The 25,351-nt window shown below is 39.1% G+C and overlaps 1 protein-coding gene across 3 annotated transcripts in view; it reads right to left on the bottom strand.

Moving 5' to 3' along the window:
- Nucleotides 1-25,351, bottom strand: part of LOC128382213 (microtubule-associated protein 4) — a 112,509-nt gene that overhangs the window by 57,081 nt on the left and 30,077 nt on the right. For 2 of the 3 annotated variants that reach the window (XM_053342198.1, XM_053342200.1), the window contains exon 3: nucleotides 22,102-22,158. The exons of the other annotated variant lie outside the window; for it this stretch is intronic. In XM_053342198.1, coding sequence (XP_053198173.1) covers nucleotides 22,102-22,158 — 57 coding nt within the window. The remainder of the gene's footprint in view (nucleotides 1-22,101; nucleotides 22,159-25,351) is intronic. 3 annotated transcript variants of the gene reach the window in all.

The following is a 25,351-nucleotide window of genomic DNA, read 5'->3' as shown; positions in this document are numbered from 1 at the left end:
TCTCTAACCAGAGGTCCTGACTGGACTGCAGAGGCCAGACTTTACTCCGCCTCGAACGCCTGATTTCATGTGGTTATTTGTGTGTGCTTTAATCGGAGGAAGAAAAGAAGGAAAGATGGAGTAGGGAGAGGAGGTAGAAAGAAAGACAGGCAGGCGATCATGTAGGAAGATTGGACAGGGATGGAGCGGGGATGTCTGATTAAGAGTTATGGGAAGACAGTAAGGAATGAGAGAAAAGCAGGAGTGGGGATTTACAGATTGAGTGATGAAAACAGCAGGAATGGAGGGAAAAAGGAAAAGGGAAAGGAATGGAAGAGGGGGAAATGGACACACAGAGAGGGAAGTGAGGGAAGGAAGAAGAGGAGAGGAGGGAGGCACCAATGGCAACCCTCTCCCAGCAGCGTCCACAGAGGGTGACAGTGAGGCAAACAGACAGGATGCCACCCAAAGTCACAAATGCTTCCATATATCAGACACACACAAACAAGCGGCCACGGTGGGTCGGCATTGTCTGTCTCGGCAAAATGCGGAAAACTCCGTGGGCAGGGTCACTGATTGATTCAAAAACACCAGCTTATCCTCCTGGTCTCACATTGGTGTCCTTCTGCTTGTTTTTGTGTGGAAACTCTAAATGCAAAAATTGGGGAAATGAGAAGTAAATTGTCCACTTCTTATACAGCTATGGTAGCCAAAACAAGCGCACCTCCTTGCACTGGACATCTTCTGCTTGTCTTTTCTAGATCAGTGAAGCAAAAGTGTTGGCTGTTTCTCCCGCTGTGCTGTGCTGCTGTCCAAGGTGCTGAAATCAGACTAAGCAGCTTTGAAAGGGCAGTCAGGGGCACTGTAATGAAAACCTCTAGTATGTCTATCTTTTTTTCATTTTTACCCCTTACTGAGCAACGAGGGTCAAATGAGATCAACATCCTTACTGTCCAAAAAGGTCTTTTTGCGTCAGGAGGAGGGAGGTTACACAAATAACCTCAGAGCTAGCTGTTTCATTCAAGGAAAACATCTCTCTTAGCAGCCATATTGAGTCAGAGTAGTTGTCTTTTACAGTAGTACTGGTGGTAATGGTGTTCAGTTTATTATTAATTGGTTCTTTTGTAGTTTTTGGGTGTCATTCTTAATAGTGATAATTATATTCAAAAGACAGGCCACAAAACATGGACAAATTTTAAGCAAATCCCTGGGTTAGCCAAACATACAGTATGTGGCATATGTGAATCTATACTTATTATAAAAATGTAGATGTTCAGGCTTGTTCTCTTTTTAAATATTCTACCAGGTCTGGTCAAGGTTGTTTTTATATCACTACCTCTACCATTTGGACTAGCTAGCTTGTTAATTGCAAGTTGAATCCTACCTGAGGCTTTCAGGTGTTAAAATGAAAACTAACACATTCTATGGAGGCTGCTTGTTGCTGGTGGAAGAATATATAGAAAATATATATTAACTGTTGGCTATCGAAGTTGTGTCCTCTGTAATTTGGGGGACACGGGAGTTTACATTCAAGATATTACAAATGTTGGCAAATGGTTTTTAAAAGGTTTTTTGTTGTTGTTGAAAACTGTGTAAAAGAAAATACATGAGAATATTTACTAAACTAATGTCTAATATATTTTTAGTATATTTAGTATTAGAATATTAGTACTGTATGTACTACAGTATATTTTACAGTATATACCTGGTGGTGTAAGGAAATAATATTTTGATCATAATGTTGGAAGAAAATGTTGAATTTGGTGCCTAGTCAAAAATGTTTAGGTGGGTGGTGCTGGAGGACTATGGACTTAACACCAAAACCATCTCTAAAGTCAGGGCTACAGACCTGTCTGTTCTTGTGTTCCTCGCCCCCATTGGAACTCAAGGTAGTGCCACTGCAGTGTTCATAGATCTCAGTAATTAGTATTTGTTATTATTATATGACAACCAAACTGGAATTATCCTTTAAGTGAAGAAGGTTTTGGAACTTATAATTACAATTTGCATCAGAGTGAACATAAAAGTCGGCTGCTGTAAAACATGAGCATTTTGGGGATTCAAATCATTTTGGCTAAGTAAATACTACTTAAAATGTACTTCAGATTCAAGCAGTTTTTTTGGAGGGTTCAGGTAAGTCCACAAGGGAAAATTTCATGCTAGAGTTATCCGCTAAGCACTGCACTGTGTTTAATGTACCAGTGGTGAACTGCTCAGCTTGAAAGAGGGAGGAAGATCACATGTGACGCACCCAATGTGCATGAGTGTGTGTGTGCATTTGTGTATGCGTGTGTTTTTGGGACACGTCCCATGAATTGTTCCTAGTGGGTGAGTCAGTACCCGACAGGAGGCTCATTACGATGTCATCAGCTGTCATGACTACTTGACCTTTAAACAAATGTGTCCTTACAAACCAGAAATCTGTAGCGGAGCAAGGCAATGAATACTTCTTCATTTCCTGTAGCTAATGTTACTAGTATGCATCTCCTGAAATTGTAGTTAAAAGTATTTGTGTTATACTGCAGGGAAATGAATGTCACTTGTTAATGTTATTTGATGTCTTCATACTGTTTTATCACCAAGAACACACACTGTGCTCAGGGTCAGATTTGTGTATGGAACATGGATCATTAGCAAAGGGTCGGTTCAGGGTCAATGATATACTTGCCCAACAATATGTCATACTGTCTGACACCTGTCTCCCTCTATGTCGTGTTGACAGGCTGACATCGCAGGTCATCAGGGTTGATGTAAAACAGTGGGACAACTGTCAAACCCATGTAAGTGGGTCTGAATTCAGTTCCTTGGTGCAAAAGGGTGGTGAGATGGTGTGAAGTCTACTTTTTGTGTGCCACACCTAATGTGGCACACAAAAAGTGCTCACAGTTGTCATCAGGACCCAATCTTTGGGTCCTGTTGTCATCAGGACCCAAAGATTTAAAGTAGTGTGGTCGCACTAATGGATGTAAAGTAGTAGCATTTCACAGTCTTCTTTCAGTAGGTTGATATGTACCCTCTAGTAGATGGAGTTTGCACCATATTAAGTATTATAATGTAGGAATGGGGGACAAAATCAATTCTTACATGCATCATGATGTAGATTATGATTCTGCATCAATTCACAAGTCAAAAGTTAGAAGTTATTAGCGTTAATTTGGAAAGAAAAAAGCGTAACTCAACTGCAGCCTACAGTGCTACAGTACACTATAGTTCATCTTCACAAAAGACAGCATATGCAAGTATTTTTTGTTAATGACTAAATAATTACTTCTGCAAGATGAGCATGAGGTATACTGTGAACTTTCTACGCTGGCATTGAGAGGCTACCATAAGCAGAGCGGAGCAGAAAAGTCCAGCAGTAACAAACGAGACAGGCTGACCATCACAGATTTCAACAACAGAAACCAACCAAGAAAACAACTCGGTGCTCAGTCTGTTTCATCTCAAAAACACTGCGTCGGCTCAGTGTGTCAGACAGCAATGTCTTTCCCCGGAGCTAACAGTACAGCAGAGAGGCTGCTCTCCTCTGCTGAGACATGACGTTAATAACAACACAGCAGAGCTCTCTGTCTCCCAATCAGTGTGTTACTGTCATACAGGCAGGAGACTGGAAGATGCTTTCCAATTAATTCATTAGGTTGCAGTTAAATTCTTAAATTAAAGAGGCAGCAGACTGTTTATTTTATGTGCTAGTTATGTGTCATATTGTATTTCAGCGTACCGAGAACCGTTGCATCAATAATTGTTTTATCATCACATCTCAGCCCTCTCAATCAGAATCAAATTTAACTGTGAGGTGTTATATTCCCACATCAATTATAATGGTAGTGATAACTGATAATGGCCATTGAATAGGCTCATAACATGACTCTTCAAGGCACTCTTTGTTGAAGTGCAAAATTTAAATGCAAGAAGAAAACCAATGCATATCAAACTAAATATTAGACATAATATTTAACAATTTTAATTTGATTAAATTTTACTTTTGCAGGCTCTACTTCCTTTTCTGTATAGAGTAACCTACCCGTGCATCAGGAACACCTGCTCTGTTTTGATGATTTTTATGACATCAGAGTACTAATTTCTCATTGCTTTTCATTGTATGTGAAATTTTGTTACAAAGTCAGTGTAACTGAGGAAAGTTGAGTCTAAACTTGTGATTTATTAAATTCAGGATTAGCTAGCGCAGTGTAATACTGAAGGGATTATTTTGAAGGCAGTCTCTGGTTGTGTTTTGGACAGACTGTATAAGACCTGTTAAGTCACAACAGCATAGTGCAGAGATCATCTCAGACTAAAATAAATATTTTTGATACTCTTTCATTAAAAAATAACCTATAAACAATATATTAATATATCACGCCAGCTTTTAAAGCTTTTAATGTCTTTTACAAAACAGATTTGTGTGTCAAACTAACGCTTGCAGAGATAGAAAACTACATGTTGACCTCAGTTTTTAATATTCAACATCACAAATGTGTGAATTATTGCACAAAGAGTGAAATATTTCATCTTATGTTTTACGGTTTATGTAAAACACAAGTTATGTAAGAGCTGCTGCTGCTGCTGCTGGGGGATGCTGACCTCAGTATAAGGACAGAGTATGGCCAGACAGACTGGAGCAGCTATCAGTTTGACGGATGAACTTAATCATCACAGAGGCATCTCAGGGCACACAAATACACACACACACTACTCTCAAGTAGCTGCTCTAATACGGAGAAACAAATGAGCATGCACCCACATACACCAGGGTCGCATACACACACACACACACACACACACCACACACCACACACCACACACACACACACACACACACACACACACACACACACACACACACACACACACACACGCAGGCAGCCAGAAAGTCAGACCCCTTGCTCGGTGGACACTTGGGTGAACTGACAAAATTCAGTGAATAAATATAGCCTAGAAAGAATACACCCATACACACACACACACACACACACACACACACACACACACACACACACGTCTTGCATAATCTCACTCATGCAAACATAAGTTAGAGATGCGGCACTGGGTCCCTGTGAGAGGCAGCAGATTCAGGATCAGAAGAGGTGGTGCAGGGGTTAGTAGAGGAATGGTGCCAATTAAACTTTATATTATATATTATATTAACCATCTGAAATATCACATTTAGGCCACAGTTAAACACCTTCACCAGCTGATCTCACCAGGATGCTACACATCTCACCTTGTTATCATGTTTTTAACACCAGAGAGAGGGTTTTTAGGAGGTATCACAATATTGAAACACGCATATGGGCCATATCCAATACTGGCTAACAACTTGAACATATTTATTTGTCTCTGTGAACAATGATTCAATGATTCATTCTACAGCTGCTTTCTCAACATCAAAAACAGTAATCAGTGAGATATTTTCCATCTGGCAACAACCAAGCCATTTTTCAGTTTATCCCAAATATATTCCTTCAACCCTATCTACAAATTGACCTGGTCAGACCTACATTGCTGCAGCTGTGACCTCATTGAAAATAAAATCACACACACACAGGTGTTTTTAATTCTGGCTGATTAGACCTCTGCTGAGGCTGGAGCTATATTGAGTTGGTCTAGTCGTCGACAAACTCTGCGCACTAATATAAATGGTGTTGATGTTGTCCCACACACGCTAATACAGCATCCTCATAGAAAGTGTTTAAGCTCTGTTTTTCAGATGCTTCTATTTTAATCAGTACAGCTTCCACATAGACTGCATATTGGCTCATATGTCACTCATGCCTATGTGCCATCCTGGACATTTTATGGATTATTTGCAGACTTGTTACTGTACTAGTTTGTGTCATTAACTCGGTCTCCCCCACTATTATTTTTATGGTTATTATTTTTTAAGATGCTTTATGCCTCTTTTAAACAGAGAGAGGGCAGTAGCAGCTTTTGTATGTTTATGACTGGCGCTTTAATCTTTTACAGTAGATGGGAGTTAGCCCAGTTGTAGAAAATATTCATTCTAGACTTGCCTTTTGTTGGTGAAATAAGTGCACAAGCAACATGTACAGTTACGTTAAGTTTATTCACATTTGTGGTGTCACATTTTATGTTTGTTTAATGTGTATCAAGAAATGAATGCTAGAAGAAATGGCAGCTAACTCAGGCTAGCTTTTACGGCTAATGCAGGCAAGTCGAGCATGCTAGCTGCATGGCGTTTTGGTAACGTTAGCAACCTGACTTTATAATTGTATTGTTCCCATGTAAGAAAAATGTAATAAGCAATGTTGCGGTTAGTGAATAGTGAATCTTTTTATATTCATTCCCTTCATTTTATGACAGTTGTATTTAAATTGTTTATCGAGTTATTTTTGGTTGTAATATTTGTTTGCAGTAGAAGGAAGTTAGCGCAGTCATAGCCAAAGTCAGAATAGCATCAACGGGAGACAATACTCATTCCAGACTGTCTTTTTGTTGTATTTTCAGTAAAATAAAATAATTGGCACCTGAATAAAAACTGTATTACATTTGCTCCTCTGCTAACATGCTGTTTATACTTTATATACCAAATAAATATAAACATAAAAGTGCACCGCTAACATCAGGTAGCAGGGTGGGTAGCTAAGTAGCTGCTCAGCTGCAGCACATTAAACAGCATGTAAATATATATGCAAATGTCACTTCAGTCATGTTAATCATAATAATTAGGTTATAGACTTATCATACAACAACGTAATTATTAACATCATCAGCATAGCGCCTACTCTCCCATCCCACCCCCACTCCCCTTGCATTATTATGCTATCATATTATCATTATATCAGTGGTATAAAATGATCTTCAAATGACAATAATATTGTTTATCGCGATTATTTCTGAGACAATGTATCGTCCAACAAAAGTAGGTATTGTGACTGGGTGGGGTGCTTAGTCTTCAAAACCACTGCTAACAACACACTGTCTGCCCATGACTTGTAAAGTACAGCACCACTTTGTAAACTTTGTGCCTCATTGCCATGCTGCTGTCAATCAAACACAGACACCACCACGTTGAGGTGGCGTTTCTGATATTCATCGAAATATCTTTTTTCTACATTGTAATACTAAAAAAACGAACGTACCTTTGTAGATGTTTAGCGAAAAAACGAACTCAACTCCTCGATGCCGCCACTATGCTAACATCAAAGCATAAACATTGACACAGTATCAAAGAAGCATCTGTGATATTCCACTGTTCAGCCGACTAGAGGGACCCTGTGCCAGGCCTAGACCAAGACAATGGGCTTGTCAGGACAAGAAGCACACATGCACAGACACACATATACGCGCACACACATCATTACCATAAGAGCTCAGAAAAGGGAGAGGGAAATCTTATCAATGTTTCCATTTCTTTATCAGTTTCTCCATCTCTAGATTGTTTACACACTGTATAATTATCTCATCATCACTAAGCAGAATGGTGGCTATCATCAAGTTCAGCTGTTGTCTGACACCAGTGAATCTAACCCATGCTGTAAAAATGACTAACTGGACTTTGTAGCTGTATGATCTTCATTAAAAAGCTCGTACAATACTAAGCTGAGCTCCTGCATAGTGGTGCCTGCCTAGTGGTGGAGCTTATAGTCCATTCTTATGTCTGATAGCCTGAAGCCTTGTCTCTGTCCTCCAGTTGACCCTCAGCCTGAGCACACTCCTCTAACCCACTCTCCTCTTCTCTAGATGGGATTGATGAACCATACTGGCTGGGTCAGGGCCACTACACAGACCTGAGGGGGGTGGGGGGTGGGGGGAGTAAAAATTGGGACGCATTGGTAGTTCAGCTGCAAACTAGGGTAACCTCTGGTGTGAAGTTAAGCTCATTAAACGTGGCTGTTTTAAGAAGTCCATACAGGTCTGAGCCAAATGGCAACTACACAAGACTTCTCTTTGAACCTGCTCTACTGGTTAGAAGATATATTGGCTTATTATCAAGTGAACGTCATCTGGAAATAAGGCCATGTCCTAGTTTAGATCCACAAGAAGGCTAAGTATAACTCATGTGAGGCACAAACAACAGCTTGTACATTAACATTATGGATGACTCAATGCGTAGTTCACGTAAACAAAAAGTGAAAACGTATTAAAAAAAAGCCAAGTCAGTTGATTTGATTATCATAACAGCTTACTGCTGGGTAAGCTTAATACCAAACCTGGCTGTTTCTCAATCTATTTCCATCCCAGATTCAGCATGGCGCCCTATGGTTGCTTTACCAAAACTGTCTAATCTGGGATGAGCCGGCAGGTTGTCCTCCATCTAACCTCGGCCTGCTCCTCTCCCTGCTCCTCCTGCCCTCAGCCGGGATAGGCGCTATACGAACAAGGCTGGGTCAAAACCACAGGTGCATGATGACGGTTCAGAAAGAGGACAGGGTGTTATTCTCTCATGATGACAAACCTCATGAGTGTCCTGTTCAATCAGGCGTGGCAGAGCATTAATAGTGTACTTGGAATCAAGTTGAATCAGCAAGTTGTGTTGTTGCATTCCAGAGACTCATTTAATATCATTCCCACAATGTTTTATAGTATGTTCTTTATGTATGATGTGCTAAAAAGATCAAGGCATTGAGAGAACAGATCTGAAGAAAGGCTTAGAAAAGTCAAAGGACTCCAAAAGAGTCTCTGAGATTGAGGTTGCCGTCTACTGACAACCATGTGGCACAAGACTGGCTACGATATAAAGGGTTCTCCTTACTATCAAGCCCTTTCCTACCCGATCAGCATCAGCTCCTCAGCCTCAGTGAAATATGTAGTGCAGTCTTCCCCCTGTGGTGTAAGGATGTGACCTGCTGTTATAGAGGATCAAAACTAAGCCTGGTTGCCTCTAATCCAGCCAAAGTTTAACTCAAGACTCTTACAAGTCCGGCTGCAGCTGCTGAGACACATCTGGTCTTCAAACACATGGACAACACAATCCATATGTACAGTGTAAAGTTTTCTCTCTGGTACTTCACTGAGATCATTTAGTAAAAGTAGATATACCACAATGTAGCAAACCTCACTTATAAGTCTTGTAATCAAAGTTGTAGTAGTAGTAGAAGTAGTAGCAGTAGTAGTAGTAGTAGTAGTAGTAGTAGTAGTAGTAGTAGTCTGCTGAGTAGTAGTATTATATTAATGGATCAATATTACTGATGTAGTCAGCATTTGAATTTTGTAGCTGGAGGAACTTGTTGATGTACTGTTGGGCAGGTTAATCTATAAAATTGCATCATATTATAAACTGATCATAATAATAGTTGTCAAATAGGTGTGTACAAGTATTCAAAAGCAGGAGACGGAGATAAGTAAAACACAAATATCTCAAAATTACAGATTACTAAGTATCTACTTGTACTATGATGTACTGAATTCTCTTCCATCAGTGATAGTTGCTACTACTGACTGGGAATGAAGACAAATGACAGAAATGGGTTTACATTTTTGAAATATTACTCTCAGTGGAAATGTTCTTTCAGCACTGAAGCCACCCATCAGGGGTACACTGGAATAAAAAACAAACCTACTTTTTCTCTCTATAGATGACCTCCATTGCTAACCTAGGAAAAAATATCAAACAAAAACTAACATCCAGCATGTAACGTGCCTCTTGCACAATGCATGCTGTGAGAAGCTAAAAAGAAAAGGCCTGTATAGTAAACGGATAGATTAACTGTGTTGGACATATCAATATTTCCCCTTAGGCCACACAACCTGCTGCCTAAAAAAAGTCTTCATTTGGAGTACTTTTTTACATTTTCTTGTGGTAGTTTGTCCATCCTTATTTCAGCTGTGTTCTTTAAATGTAGGAAGCCAAATAAGGAAATCAGGCTGAGGAGGGTAAGAAGTCAAGAGGCTAATGCTGTGACGCTGCTAATGCAGACGGTGCTAATGCAGTGTGTGGGAAGGTGATGTGCATTGACAGGCGGGAGAGAAGCAAGGTGTATTAGATGTGACAAACACACACACACACAGACACACACACACACACACACACACACACACACACACACACTTTTACATACACAAACAGAGCTCAGAGCTGCTTGTGAAGCCATTCTACTCCCTCCTTTCTTTGCATTCAAGGCTATTATGTCATTGTATCTTCCACACCTCCTTTTCCTCGCCTGAAAACAAATCAGTGTTTGTCCGTCTGGAAAGAGGGAAATAACTGTGGCTGTTTATATCTACCCCCATAACTTTCTCATAACCTTCCTCATGTCAGTGTTTGTTAGTTTTTATTGACAGAATTAGGATTTATTTCTGAATATCCTCTGTGTTCTCTTCCCCAAATTTGGATTTCTAGCTGTCTCGCTTTCCAGAGCTTCTCACTGTCATGGATCACAATTCATTCTACTGAGCTGAGCATGTGTGTGAGTGTGTGTGTGTGTGTGTGTGCAATCCCACAGTAGGGATTGTGCAGTCAGTACCTGTCAAATCAACAGATTTGAATCGTTAGTTGCCCATGTTGATGTTTCCCATACAGAGCATTACCAATTTGAAGCTCAAAGGCAAGTATAAGGCCTTACACACACACACACACACACACACACACACACACACACACACACACACACACACACACACACACACACACACACACACACACACACAGTCAAACACACACCTTTCGCCACATATGAGAAACGCTCATGTGGGATGAAAAGCCTTCCGTCTACAGACTCACATCAGTGAGGGAGGAATTAGGGTTTTTTTTTTTTTTTTTTTCCCCAGCTCAGGGATTAAAGTTCCATCATGAATATTTAAAGGAGATTTATCCAGCATTTCTACCAAATCACTGCTTCAAGTTAAAAACAGGACGACAGTTTGAGTTTATCAAATTATACAAAGATGGCGTTGCGTTGGGCTCATACTTACTTAGTAGTTATGGTGTTTCAATCAAATTAAAAAGAAGGCAACATATAAGAAAAGTAGGCTAGTTTGATTTTTACTGGTTGCTTTTATGACACAGATTGTATATTTGAATAAAAGATATGCAGGATGCTGACAATCATAAACCCTGACAAAGTAAATCCTGTCATGCATTGACATTGTAAGATTTAACAAAGATATCAAAAGTTGTGCTGAAGTGTAAAGGTAAAAAACATTATATTGTATTATGCTATGCAGGAATGTTAGGTCAGGTATGTCACAATAATGATCTTATCGACTTATCATTGAATAACATAATTATCAACATCATCATGTCTATATGGACTTATCATATGATACATTGACCTCAATATTGCTACACACTCTCCAATTGTTTATTCTTGTGGGTTTTATAAAGAAAACAACATTCACAATCACACTATGATGGTCCTGTGTTCTCTGAATCACAAGAACATACCAGCCATCATGGTTTCTAATCGTTTAATTGAATATGAAGATGTTTTTTTAATGGTGATTTCGGATTTTTTAAAATAAATATAGGCCAGATTGAACCTGAAATACTCTCTATGTACAGCTTTTTTATTTTTCTATATGTTGGCTCACTTTAGGAAAACACATACATTCAGGCTAAAAGAAAAATGCTAAGGGTGTTTTTACTGCTCTGAAATGTAAAAATGGGTCAAATTTGACCTGAACAGTGTTCAAGGGTTACATTCATACATGTGCTGTGCCTGAATATTCAAGTGCTTGGTTTTCAGTATTATTACTTCAATGCATAGAATACAGGAAATAACCATACTATTATACATATATGTTAAGTACTATAATGGTAAATCTTTTATGATTTTAAGCATAATGAGGGCTGCATTTAAAAATATATATAACAGAGATCTTTTGGGAAAATGGACATTCTAAAATAAAGTGGATCGATCATATTGATTCATTTGATGTTTCGTTTTCTGTCAGATGTGAAAAAACTGCAGAGCACTGATTGGTCAGCTACTGATATCATTGACGACCTTTCTGTTTCAGCTTTCCACAGCTTTCTCTCTCTTTAACTCTGCTGCTGTGTTAGAACCACAACATCCACACACACAAGGACAAAACAACAGATTTGTCCTGCCGTTCTTTGTATTTACTGCTGCATTAGTTTGAATGTAATGAAAAGGACTCCTATTTTATCCTCCCCTTTTAAATCTATGAACAGCTTAGCTCCTTCCTACACTGTTGATATGCTCATTAAGTACACACCAGACAGATCCCTTTAAGCAAAGGTCTCCTCACTATACCTAGAATAAATCCTAAATCAGCTTATAGTGGCTTCAGTCATTATGCTCTTACTCTGGAATTCCCTACCACAGGAACTCAGGCCTGCTGCAACAGTGTCTTCTTTAAAAAGTCAATTAAAGATACATTTTTTTTCTAGCCTTTTAGTTAAAAAGTGTCATGAAGTTTAAAGTATGTGGTTAACAGCTAAAACTTTCATATTTTTAACCAGTACTATTATTATTTTTTAACAATAACAATGGATATACCTTATCTTATTCCCTTTTTATTGTAATACCTTCTTATCTGATAGGTTTTATATATGCAATACCTTCTATATGTACTTATCTTATAGGTTTTATATATGCAATACCTTCTATATGTACTTATCTTATAGGTTTTATATGTATAATACCTTCTATATGTTCTTATCTTATAGGTTTTATATATGCAATACCTTCTATATGTTCTTATCTTATAGGTTTTATATATGCAATACCTTCTATATGTACTTATCTTATAGGTTTTATATGTATAATACCTTCTATATGTTCTTATCTTATAGGTTTTATATATGCAATACCTTCTATATGTACTTATCTTATAGGTTTTATATATGCAATACCTTCTATATGTACTTATCTTATAGGTTTTATATGTATAATACCTTCTATATGTTCTTATCTTATAGGTTTTATATATGCAATACCTTCTATATGTTCTTATCTTATAGGTTTTTGTCATGTATGATCCCATTTGCCTATGTTTTTTTTCTTCTCACCCCAAGCCCATTGAGTCTACACCTGTTATATTAAATGTGCTTTATAAATAAACTGGACTTGACTAACTAGGCATCATCATGTGACTAGCTGGGATGGACCAGCTGCCTCTGCCTGTTGGTGCCCTGGTGCCACCCTGTGCAAAGGGTGAAGCCCAAAAGGTGCCCACCCTCCCTTTCTTAAATTTAACGCGTACAAATTGAATGTACATATTATGGTATAAGTTCCATTTTACTTTGTCTATTTCTAAGTGTTTTATGTCCTTACCACTGCTGGTCTCTATATACTCTATATCACTTTACATATATGTTTTATATATATATACATTTTCTGTCAACTGACTGATGAATGAATTGACTAATCATGTCAGTTCTAGTTATCATAATCTATTTAATAGTAGAAGTATGTTACCTTCACTTTAATATCATGGTTTCATGATATGACTTCTGCAAGATAAAACTTAACAATCACTGAATTTTTTTTCCTTCCCTGAGCCCATGATGTAATATATTTATAGATTCATAATGTATAAAACATGTCGATGTCATGACAGCAGTCCAAGGTTCTTGGATGATGCAGGTAGTCACTGTGTGTGGGCACAAGCACAGTATGTACTGTACCACTGCAGAGGTCTACATATATGCATTACTGTATGTACATAAAGTACATGTCTCTACAGTAACTCTAAGTCATGTTATCATCTCAATCTTTCCTTCACTCACTCCATCCACTCTCTTTAATGGTAATGTAGGGGAACAGCTGTTGGGCGTGAGGCTCTCTGGGGTTTGGGATAAGGTACGGGACGATCCCTCCTCTGGAAAACACATCTGCTTACAAAGAGGATTGGTTCGATTCCTTTCCCTTCTCTTTTTCTCCCTACATCAGCCACATCATAACTCTCTGAGTCTAAGTAGGCCAGGCTGTCCCATATAGACTCACACACGAACACATACATGCTGACGGAGAGGATTGCACAGGTCAGGTTGATCTCTGAAGGTTATACAATATAGCGGATTGCAAATGTGAGCAATGCAACAACTCTAGCTGCTCTGCTGGGAGTGGACTCAACAAGGCTGTACAAGTGTTACAGGGGATTTTTAAAAGGGCCAAGGTTAAGAGTTATTTTCATTTTGTTACTTGTTCTTTTTTCAATCGATGGGTTTAGTCAATAACACCCATTTCATTCCCTTGTTTCAAAGAGTAAAAAATGACTTAAATTGGTGGTTTTGTTCAACCAATAGTCCGAAACCTTTAATATAATGAGTTTATAAAGGTATAAAAGAGAGAAAAGCAGTGAATCTGAACACTGTAGAGGCTGGAACTAGCAGATATTTGGTATTTTTCAGCCATTATAACTACATGGGTCAAGTAATGGCAACCAGCTTGGTCCAGGCTGAAACATCTCAAGTTTTTACAGACATTCATGAAAATGTATCCTAATCAGTTTGGTGATTCCATGACTTTACTATTAACAGCAGGACATTTGACACTGTCCAGTATGACCAAACACTTGCAAAACTAATAGCATTCCTGTCAGTGCTAATTAGCAACTTTAAGCAAGCTAACATACTAAAGTAAGATGGACATCAGGGCAAATATTATACCTGCTAAACTTCAGTATGCTAGCTTTGATGCTGAGACTGAGCAGTCAAGCCTCAGCATGGACCATGAGATTCAAGCAACTGAGCCTTTTCACACAGCATGCATCCATTATCTCACACTGTAAAAAAAACTAAATCGTTGTGGCGCAAAAAGAAGACATTGACATCACACAGACGGACAAGACAGAGCAGCACATCGTCACAGCAGCGGTGGAAAGCAAGAAATATACACACATTTTGTACAAATATTGTAATTTGGTCCCTTGCATGAAGCTAATTAGGTGGATGACTTTATTAGGTATACTTATCACCAAGGTCAAGAATGAACATTCATGCCCCAGACCAATTTTGACCATTTTCCCAATAAGACCTTAGTGACCTAGCAAAAAACATCTATGTTAAACATGGTCAAGCCGTAGCCGTGGTTGCTAAGTTTGATGCTAATGTTTTTCTATGTATCGTTCGCATCATCCACTCTCATATTTCGGATCGGATTCTGGCACGAACATGTACAGATGTATTTGAAAAAGTTGACATTTACAGTAAGGAATGTGAAAAAGTGGTAAAATCTTACTTCTATAGTTTGTTTCAGGGTTTGTTGATGTAGCCTCAAGGGCCACCAGAAGTTAGCAGTGATACAGCTTCTAGGAGCTGACCAATCAGAACAGAATGGGCTCATCAGGAGGGGGGGGGGGGGGTTTAAAGAAACAGGGGCTAAAACGGCCTGTTTCAGACAGAGGCTGAACTGAGGGACTGTGTAAAGCATAGGTATAAGATAAATAATGCAAAGGTATCCCAGTAGAGCCCCAGATATAAAATATAGATCTGAAAATAGACATGTCCCAACACAGAGGTGATAGAAATAGGAGAATCAAATCAAAGAGTGCAGATTTTGGTCACTTTGAAATGACTTATTGGATTACTGTTGAAGATTTGTAGTTTATCTCAGCATAATGCAATGTAGTATAATAAAAAACTGTAAAATAAGCAGATGAGCTTCTGTCTATCTACAGAGTGTTTCATGGCGTACCCGCAATGTTTGGAAGAATCCAAGTGGTTTTGGCAGAGAAGCTATAAAATACTGATAGCTGGCAAACCTCTTTAGAGAAGCCAGAAAACCCTTTATTTCCATTTCTATGTGTATTATTAAGCCGTAGCCAGAGAGGAAAAAGAAATGACTTGTTCCTCTCTGCAATCTTTCCAAAAAAGGAAAAAGAGTAATAAAGAAATATGTTTTGTAACCAAAGAGGCACACAGAAAATCCTTTCCCTGTGGCACACACTAATCTCTCAGCTTTACACTGTAAAAACCCATCGCCTCTAAAGGTTACAGCCAGGATAACTAAGTGTCTTGTTCTCCTGGAAAGCTGCGAAGATATGAGAATATCGTTTAAAAAAAAAAGGGAAATAATAATAATAATGCACATATTATAACAAGGCTGCGAGGAGGTAAATAGAAAGGAGTCAAAAAGCAGTTAGACATTAGATAAGAGGTTTAGTGCAGGTTGGTTAGAAGAAGAAAGAGAAACCCAAAACCAGGTAAGTGTGTGTTATATATTGGTTTATTAGCACAAGGTGCAGGCAGACAGAGAGAGAGGCACATCTATAAAAAGGACACTCTGCGAAAGATACCACTTGAAACAAACACATAAAAGAAATAGGATCTAACTCTTCATGGCACATGTTGGATGCTTTCATGCATCTTAAAAAGGAAAATGGTCAAATAATATACAGTATACTGTATCGGAAAACAAGATGAGTATCACAAGAGTTAAATTGAGTCTGTCTGCTACAAGTGAATAGACTCATGAAGTTGTGCTCATCTATAGCTCATGGTTATTACACTTTGGAATCAATGACTTGTCAGATTATGGAAGAAAACAGCTTGTTAACCTTGTTGGCAAGAGCACCGATCTTAACTAGGCCTCATTCACAAATTTTCTACTAAAAAAGGGTCAGTCCACCCAAAATAGAAAAGAAGAAAAAACATATTTTCATCTGTCCAGATTTTGAGATACTTGTATGTGCCACCTCAGTGCAATGGATTCAAATGGAGTATTAACTGGTCATGCTTTTCTAGAAATAATGCACAATCCACAGCACTCACTGTCAGAAGTTTATTTCTTTGGTCTAAAACATTTGGATTATATCAAAGCAGAAACATGGATAAGGAAAACAAAAAAGAGTGCCAGAAGAATTCCCTAAATGTTTTGTGAATGAGGCCCTTTAAAACCGAGTTGCTTTCAGTGAACTAAAACATTTGATTGACTGATTTAATTTATTGCATATATAATGACACAATACAGCAAGAGACACAACACAAGTTAAGAGATTTTAGAAAGTGAGCTAACACCCAAGTAAGTGAGTGAGCATGTTAAACAGTAAGTCCACATATAGAGATACATACTGTATATCTTGCAAACTAACTATTCACAATAGTGCAATGGAACAAAAGTCTAAGTGGGACGTCTCGTTTACATGTTATAAGATTAGTGATTGTCCACTGATGGTTTGGTTTTAGTATCTATTCATTTAGTCAAAAACTATAAAATAGTGCAAAGCAGAGAAAGAGTCAGTGTGTGGAGAGGTGAGCACCACAGGAGGGGGGCCGGAGAGTTAAAAGGAGTTCATGAGAAGAAACAGTATAGTCAAAAATACAGTATGTTGTGTCTGTGTGTGTGTGTGTGTGTGTGTGTGTGTGTGTGTGTGTGTGTGTGTGTGTGTGTGTGTATCTGTGTGTTTTCTTGTGTGTGAGTCTGGGCTGCTGGGTGTTGATAGATGAAGCTTGCAGCGCTGCAGACTCATTTTCAGAGGTTTTCGAAAGGGAGGACGAAGGCTGGCTGCTGGACGGTGTCTGTGTCTGTGTGTGTGTCTGTGTGTGCGTGTGTGTGTCAGTGTGCGTGTGCGTGTGAGGACATGAACTTATGAACTTACTGTCTGCTTCATAGAGCGAAAGAGCTACAGATGTGCTTAATTTTTACATTTGGATTGAGCTGACAGTCATTGTATGCTTATTCTAGTATTCTGCACATATACAGTTGCAGTAAATCTGTATAATCTTTTATTACAATGTGACAAATATTGTTGATGTGCAGCTTCTGATTTGGAGTGATCCAAAAACAAACAGACATGAAGAGAACACTTCATTGGACACAGTGTCAATATTGTAATTCTGGGCCCAGAAGAGCTACAGACAAACATAAATTACAAACTGAATTTCAAATGTGACTGTGCGTGTGTGTGTGTATGTGTGTATGTGTGTGTGTGCGTGCGTGTGTGTCCATTCACTTTGTTGTTGTGTGTGTCAGAGACACCAAGTTTGCCCAGCGGAGTGGATCACAGTGTGCCAACACATTATTTGGAGGAACAACGTGTTCTGAAGTCAGGACAGCATGGCATGGCTATGTGTGTGTGTACGTGCGTGTGTGTGTGTGCATGTGTGTGTGCACTCTTGTCCACAACCTCAGATTTTCTCTTTCATACTGGATCAAGGAGGCATGGAAAGGATAGACAGAGTGTGTGTGTATGTGTGTGTGTATATTCGTGTGCGTGTTGCAGTGGGAGAGGGGAAGAGGTGCATAGAAGCGGAAGCACAGCTGATTGACAGTCGGCATGGCGATGGAGGCGGGCTCTAGTCCTCTGAAGCATAGGGGATTGAGGGGGAAAGAGGAGAGAAGAGAAATAACGGGAAGTAGAGGGGACATAAAGTAAAAGAAGGGCAATGATGATGATGATGATGATGATGATGATGCGGTGAGGAAGAAAGGGAAGCAAGAAACAAATAAGGGTGTGTTCATTAACGAAAGAGGGAACGAATAAATAACAGAAAGCAAAATTACGAAAAGAACGTAATAAGCGTGAACCGTAAAAAATATTTATGTAGAATGGCCAGAATGAGAAAAAAAGGAGGATGACAGGATGACATAAAAGGGAGGGTGGGGGTGAGGGGGGGAGAAAGCAGGTTAGTTAAGCTGTCATAAAATCAACTCATCTAACAAAATGTCAAATACTCGACCAACAGGACAGGAGCTTGATTTGATCGTTTTCTATTGGTCAAATATTTGTGAACATATTCTATACAGCATATACTTGGTTTTTAAGTGGCGTGCAGGAAGCATCGTGCGGCGGAGGTGACGTGCATTACACCCACACGTACACATATATACACATACATACAGTACACATCTGTCAGGATCAAGCTCTCCTTTCTCTGACCCACTTACTACTTATACCGCCTGCGTCCTCTCTCTGGGGGTCTGCTGGAACAACGCTGATGAATAGATTTAATACACCTAGACAAGAGAGGAAGAACGGTCCCTACTGAAGTGGGGCCCCGCTGAAAAGAAATGTATTTTACACCTGATCTCATTACTGATGCAGTGTGGGGAAATTAGAAGTGTAGAAGTGTAGAAATGCTGGTAAATGACCCCCAGAGAGAGAGAGAGAGAGAGAGAGAGTACTGAAACTTAAATCTGTATACTTTTAAATAATATCACACTCTATTACCAAAACACGCATGCACATATATTTCACCACAGCTCTGTTACCGTGGTAACACAAGCTGCCATCATGCCATCGTGCCATGCAAAAGCAGCCAGGGCGACTAAGCGGCGAACATGCCAACACAGACGACTGATTAACATGCTGAACGTTCCTCCCACTGTCACCAACAGAGCCTCTAGCCACCTCCATGGACCACACATACACAGTACATGGATATGGTAGTTAAAGGACACGTGGCTTCTCTTTACAGTCATTATAGCTGTTCTTTATCCTCTAATCTTGACCCAGAGGGGCTCTGATATGCATCATAAGCTTGGCACCAGCTCTAATGACTATGACTCACAAACTAGTAAAATGCTCTTTCTAGATAGATTTATTTATTGTTGAGACTTCTGTCTTATTATCACCTTGTCAATCAACTAACTCTAAAGCACTTTTTACACTTCAGGTTTAATATTCTCACAGTCTGCATCACAGGCATGACGCATTTCTGACCCACTCATTCTCAACAACTACAGGTTTTAAATAACACATAAGCACTGTGGAGCTAGGTTTCATCACCGAAGTGGGAAAAAAATGAATCAGCACTGTCAAGTGGTGGGAGTTATGTAAATGACTTGAATACCACTTATTGGTTGCACACTAGGTTTTTTGAAAAAGCTGACCTTCAAGGCTGAAATTCGTATATTCATATCGCTGTCATTCATATTATACAAAACTAGACTATTACATGGATCAAAAAGGCCAGCTGGCAGATGTACTGGACACAGACTGGAAATATAAACATTAGCTGACTTATCATTTCAAACTTCACCTGTTGATCTCCTTATGATTGGTTACCTGAGACCTCAGCCTGAGTGTACACATGTCAGAAGTACACTTTTATTATAGGAGACTGTCACTGTATACTGTAGCAGATCTCTCTTTGTCTGATTTGCTTTTGCTCTCTCTCTCTGACACACACACACACACACACGCATATACACACCTTTGTTACTAACAGGGGCCTATCATTGTACATATGCCAAGTGGGGACCTCTGTTTCTGATCATTTAAAAAAAAGAAAAAAAGAAGACAAAATTTACTTTTAAGGTATTTTTCTATTTTCTATAATATTACTGCAGATGTGCTTTTTATTTTTTTGTGTATCCTTGTGTAATCCTATCAAAGAGGGGACCTCAATATACTGGAACTGCCTGTACCCGTTCTTTCCCCAAATAAAATCAAATTTCAATAACTGATCATTTCACGAGCAAGCACACAAACACAGACACATACACAGACACACAGAGTTCCCTGATATTTGGTTCACTTCTATATAGGTGAGAATTGTGTTAAGGTAAACTGACTTGTGGTAAAAGATTTGGTGCAAATTGTACTTTGCTGATATGTGCAGTTGTGGGATTTGTGCTTGGTGTCAGTGGTGGAGACTACACATACTGATTGATTCCCTCATGCAAAATCCTCCTCAAAAAATATATATATACCAACAACATGTACAGAAGCTCTGTGGTTTAACATGGATGGGCTGTGCAATGACCCGACGGTAAAGCTGCAAGACGATGCTTAAAAAGGAAACGGCGCTATTGAATAAACAAACAAACAAAAGAAAAAAAAAATCAGATGCTAGATTTCTAAACTGGACCACGTATATAAACACAAACCTATAAACTCACACACATCAGAAACAGTTCCCCTCTCAGTCTATTTCAGTGCGAGCAGACAGCTAGAGGGGGAAGACGGAGGATTTTGCTCATTAGGCACAATAAGGATCCCTCTCTAGAGCTGCATCTCTTCTCTGCAGCTAATTATCTCCACCATGAGATTGAGATAACAACTATAACAATGTATCCACATTATAAGCAACAAAAGGTCTGCTGAGTACAAGGGACTTACGCAATTGAGTTTCAATGGCCTTATTATTACGTTTATTAATCGGCTGATATTACCGAGGCGACGATTTAACAATCTCTTGATTCATTCTTTCTCACTTGACATTCATATTCAAGCATTGATTATGCAAACGAGCTCATGTGTGCTCCACGGCTGATTGAAAATTACATCTTGGCTGATGAATGGAGCTGATGGAGGGCAGCCAGGCAACACTTGTTGACAGTTTAATCACTTTCAGACTGATTCCAGAGTGAAAATGTGGCCTTTACATCCATTTAAGAAGAATCTGACAACAAGCTGACTGTTATTTTACAGAATAATGGATCACATTTAAAAACATATAATAAGCTCATTAATTATGAGACATTGTTGAAGGTTCAATGACCAAAAAGCATATAATTGGTAGACATCATGCAGTTGGAGCACTGTACACCAAATACTGCTGTGCTGAATAAGTACTTTTACCTTCAGTTAAGACAATAAATTAAATTGTAAGAAAACTGAGTGTGTAATGATTTTGGGGACTTCTTGGTTTTTTGCCCCATAAATTCAGGCGAAAAATTTTTTTAACTATTGAAATATAGCCTGCTGCAATTATAAAGCTGTAGAAGGCGCAATATTTGCCAAGTATGTGTCAAAACCCCATTTATATTAAAATATATTTGTTTGGTACAGATCCCCACAAAGATCACACCAAAAATGATCTTTTCCTCAAATATCGCAAATCATATCGCAATTACAATAATGTTAAAATTATCGCAATTTTATGTCTTTTTAGTTGCGGTGCACTAAAGTTGGCAATTTTCAAATGATATACACGATGTCCATATTTACTATTTCAAATGAACAACGAACTAAAAGAAGGATGTGGCTGCAGTGTGTAAGTGTGTGTTCATTCTCTTCAGTTCAACCACTGAGAGCTCAGAGAATGACAGGAGCAGCAGCCTCGTGCTACATGGACCTCGAAGGGATGTTGGAGAGCGGCAGCAGCAGCTCACATCCTGAAGTCACACAGAGAGTGTACACACACACACACACATGCAGAATGGAACTGAGGTGAAGAACAGCAAAGAAGTAAACAAGGTCAAAAAGAAAAAGAAAAGATGAAAAGGTCACGACTGGAGGATGAAGATGACCTGGCGGCCTAAGCAGACTGACCGACGGCAGACAGAATTATGGGTTATCTCTTACCAGGTTTTTGCACACCCTGAGCTTCCTGCTCTCCATTCTCCAATGCAGTACCCGCGTCTATTCACACACACACACACACACACACACAAAAACAAGCAAACACATTACAATCCCTCTGAGCGCTAATGGCTAGACGGAAAAAAATCAAACATTGTACGGTCTGTGCAGCGGAAATATGAAAGACTGGATTTAAGTGAAAACCACTGACCCTGAATGATCAGGCTTTTTAAAGAGCACCTCGTTATAGTGTTTGGGTGCTGGGGGTGTGTGTGTGTGCGTGTAGTTTGCTGTCTGCTTATGGGTGTGCCTGTACCAGCTATGGTGAGGCTAGTGCAGGGAGAGGATGATGGCGCATATGGGCTGGAGTCAGTGTGGGATGCTGGAGGAGGAGAAGCTGGGTGACATCTGACTGCTGAATCACTGCACCATTGATCTAATATTCATATCACACACACACACAAGTATGTAGCACACCAACTACATATTTTACCAAAACAAGAGCATGAAGAACTCAATAGACCATCACGCACATTGATTAGAGGGTCAGGGGTCTGTATCATGAAGCAGGTTGAAGTGAGTCAGGCTCTCTTTGGGTTACCAGTATGAAGAAGCTGGTTTTAACTGGTTCACCTGCAGGGGAGTAAGTTTACAGCTGACACTGAGTGATGTAAAGGACTAACTGTACATTATGATATCATCACAAAACTAGAGCAGAATAAGAAGCTGTGGGAATAATGTTAAAACTGGGTTGAACTGGGTAATTTTGGAAATAAGTTGGAAACTTTCCATGGGAATATATGGGAATCTATAAGAATTAACTGGAAATGTTGGGTAATTTATATAAACCGTATCAACTGTAGAAAAAACATAAATATAAACATAATTTTCGTCATTTTGTCATAAGCATGTTTTCAAACTAATGAAATAAAAAACAAACATTTTGACTGATTTATTTGTGATTAGAACAATTCTTTCATTAAACAACAAAACATTGAATGTTGAAAAATAGACATATACCCTATGACCCCCCCCCCTCCTCCCCATGTGATGGAGGAATGCAAAGTGCATGTAGGAGGTGTGGCCCTGCAGTAAGTAATGTGCTACGTGCATGTGATTGAGGAATAGGGGAGATACAGTATTCAACTGTATCGGCATTAAATCTAGTTGTTTTAACCATGAATATGCTACAACATGTTTTTTTCTAACTACATTTAAGTTCCCTGTTATACACTAACATGCAATTTCCAGTTTATTTACATACATGCAACCCTACTTAGAAGTAAAGCAAAGTTCTTCCTGAGAGGAAAAGTACCTATATAGACAAAAAAGAAGAAGAAGAAATCAATAGCTAATAGTACATTGATCATTAGGCAGGCTGTCTTCTGAAGTTAATCTCCTCCAGTGCAAATTAGTCCATCAGTATAGGTTACCATGGTGATCTGACTCAATTAAAAGTGGACCATGATGTAATACTGGAAAACCTCAGTGAAGCCCAAAGATAAGCAGCTAATCTAGCCTCATGATAACGACCCCTGGATTGACTTTTGTCCACTAAAAAATGCATGCAGCCACAAAAGCCAGGCCGTTCTGCAATCAATATACATGTAAACACAAGCATGCAAAAACACACACACACACACACACACACATATAATATGCGTCCACACAAATAAGCACACAGGACACAAATACCACATTTTCAAAACAAGAGCGCAGGACACTGGGACACACATCAGGCATCATGGGTGCACATTACGTGTGCATCAGGGCACCGAAACAACAACTGTGATGATGAAAAAAAAACAAAAAAACAGACACACACACAAAAACAAAGTGTGCTTCCTCCGTCTAGCTCGCCTGCTGACAGAGGACAATAACTTGCGGACTGCCTCGCCCCTGCTTGTTTGGCACTCAGCGTGTCAGCATGTCTGCGTTCGTCCGAATGCGCACACACAGCGTGCCACAGTTGATCACTGGCAACACCACCCACGGCCCGTCCTGCAGCCGGCTGTCACTGACTGAGTGCCCACACACACACACACACACACACACACACACACACACACACAGTCTGACTGTCTGACCAAAGTGTCTGGGGAACCAAAACAGGCCCGAGAGCTGAGTCATCGCCGGTTGACTGTCACTTCATTTTATCTGGTTATCTCCTCGCATGTTTATTGGATCCATCTACTGTCTATCTGCTAATTTATGGTCCTGTGCATCATAGAGTCATCTGTGGGTTTCTGTATCTCTGATGTGATATCACACTTTCACACTATAAAAGCAGCATTTTGAGCGAGTGATGATAAGATAACTAGTGTGTCTTTGCTCTTCTATTTTTATCCTGCAGCAGCTTTATTTCAGATGTGAATCTATACTCTTATTAGAGCCTATTGCTGTTGTAATAAAGCAGAAAGAAATGTTAATTGTTTAGGAGATGTGCCTGTTTTCTAAAGATATCTAAAGATAAACTGGCTTATCTTGCTGGTAAATCCTTGAGAATCTTAGGAGGAAATAATAGAGGAATAATCTTCTATTCAACCATCAGCTAACCAGTACACAAGCCATCTGTTAGTGACACACCTACACATAGCCACCAAATACCATTCCTATATTCTATGATGTAATTAGGATGAATAATAGCATGGACAAACATTTAATTTGTTGTTGTTGTTGTTTTTTTACTGCTTCCTCTATATTAGAGGATTATCCTGATGGCCACACAACATGAGACCCATTCTACATTTATTCATATATATAATATAATAGTATATAATACATTTCATTTTTATTTATTTCATCCCACTTTTGCTTAATTCTCATTGTCTTCATCTTCAGGCTTTTCTACAGTAACAACATGGCTAAGCTATTCATGACATATAATTCATTACAGCAGGATCATTTAGGATACTTAGCTGGCTTAGTTAGTGGGGCTCTGCATGTTCTAGGATTTTATTCATTTCATTTTAGTTGATATGTTTATGCATTTCGAAATAGATTGGATTATCACCTGTACACATACAAAATATATGTATATGATTGTATAGAGGAGACTCTTTATGTCAGGGATATGAGAGTATTAGAGCATGCTGGTGGCGCATTATGAGCTTTTAGTTTGTTAAAAAAAAGAAATTCTAGCAATGAAAAAGTTCTGAATCAGTCTGGAGAATGTATATATTCATCTCCATATGAAGCACAGACTGTTAAATGTATGGCAAACACTTTAGTGCCATGTAGGCCATAAGCTGAC

Source organism: Scomber japonicus, chromosome 21, assembly GCF_027409825.1.
Source record: "Scomber japonicus isolate fScoJap1 chromosome 21, fScoJap1.pri, whole genome shotgun sequence".
NCBI classification, from domain to species: Eukaryota; Metazoa; Chordata; class Actinopteri; order Scombriformes; family Scombridae; genus Scomber; species Scomber japonicus.
Note: the sequence above shows the minus strand (reverse complement) of the source record. Positions and strands in the feature narration are given on the sequence as shown.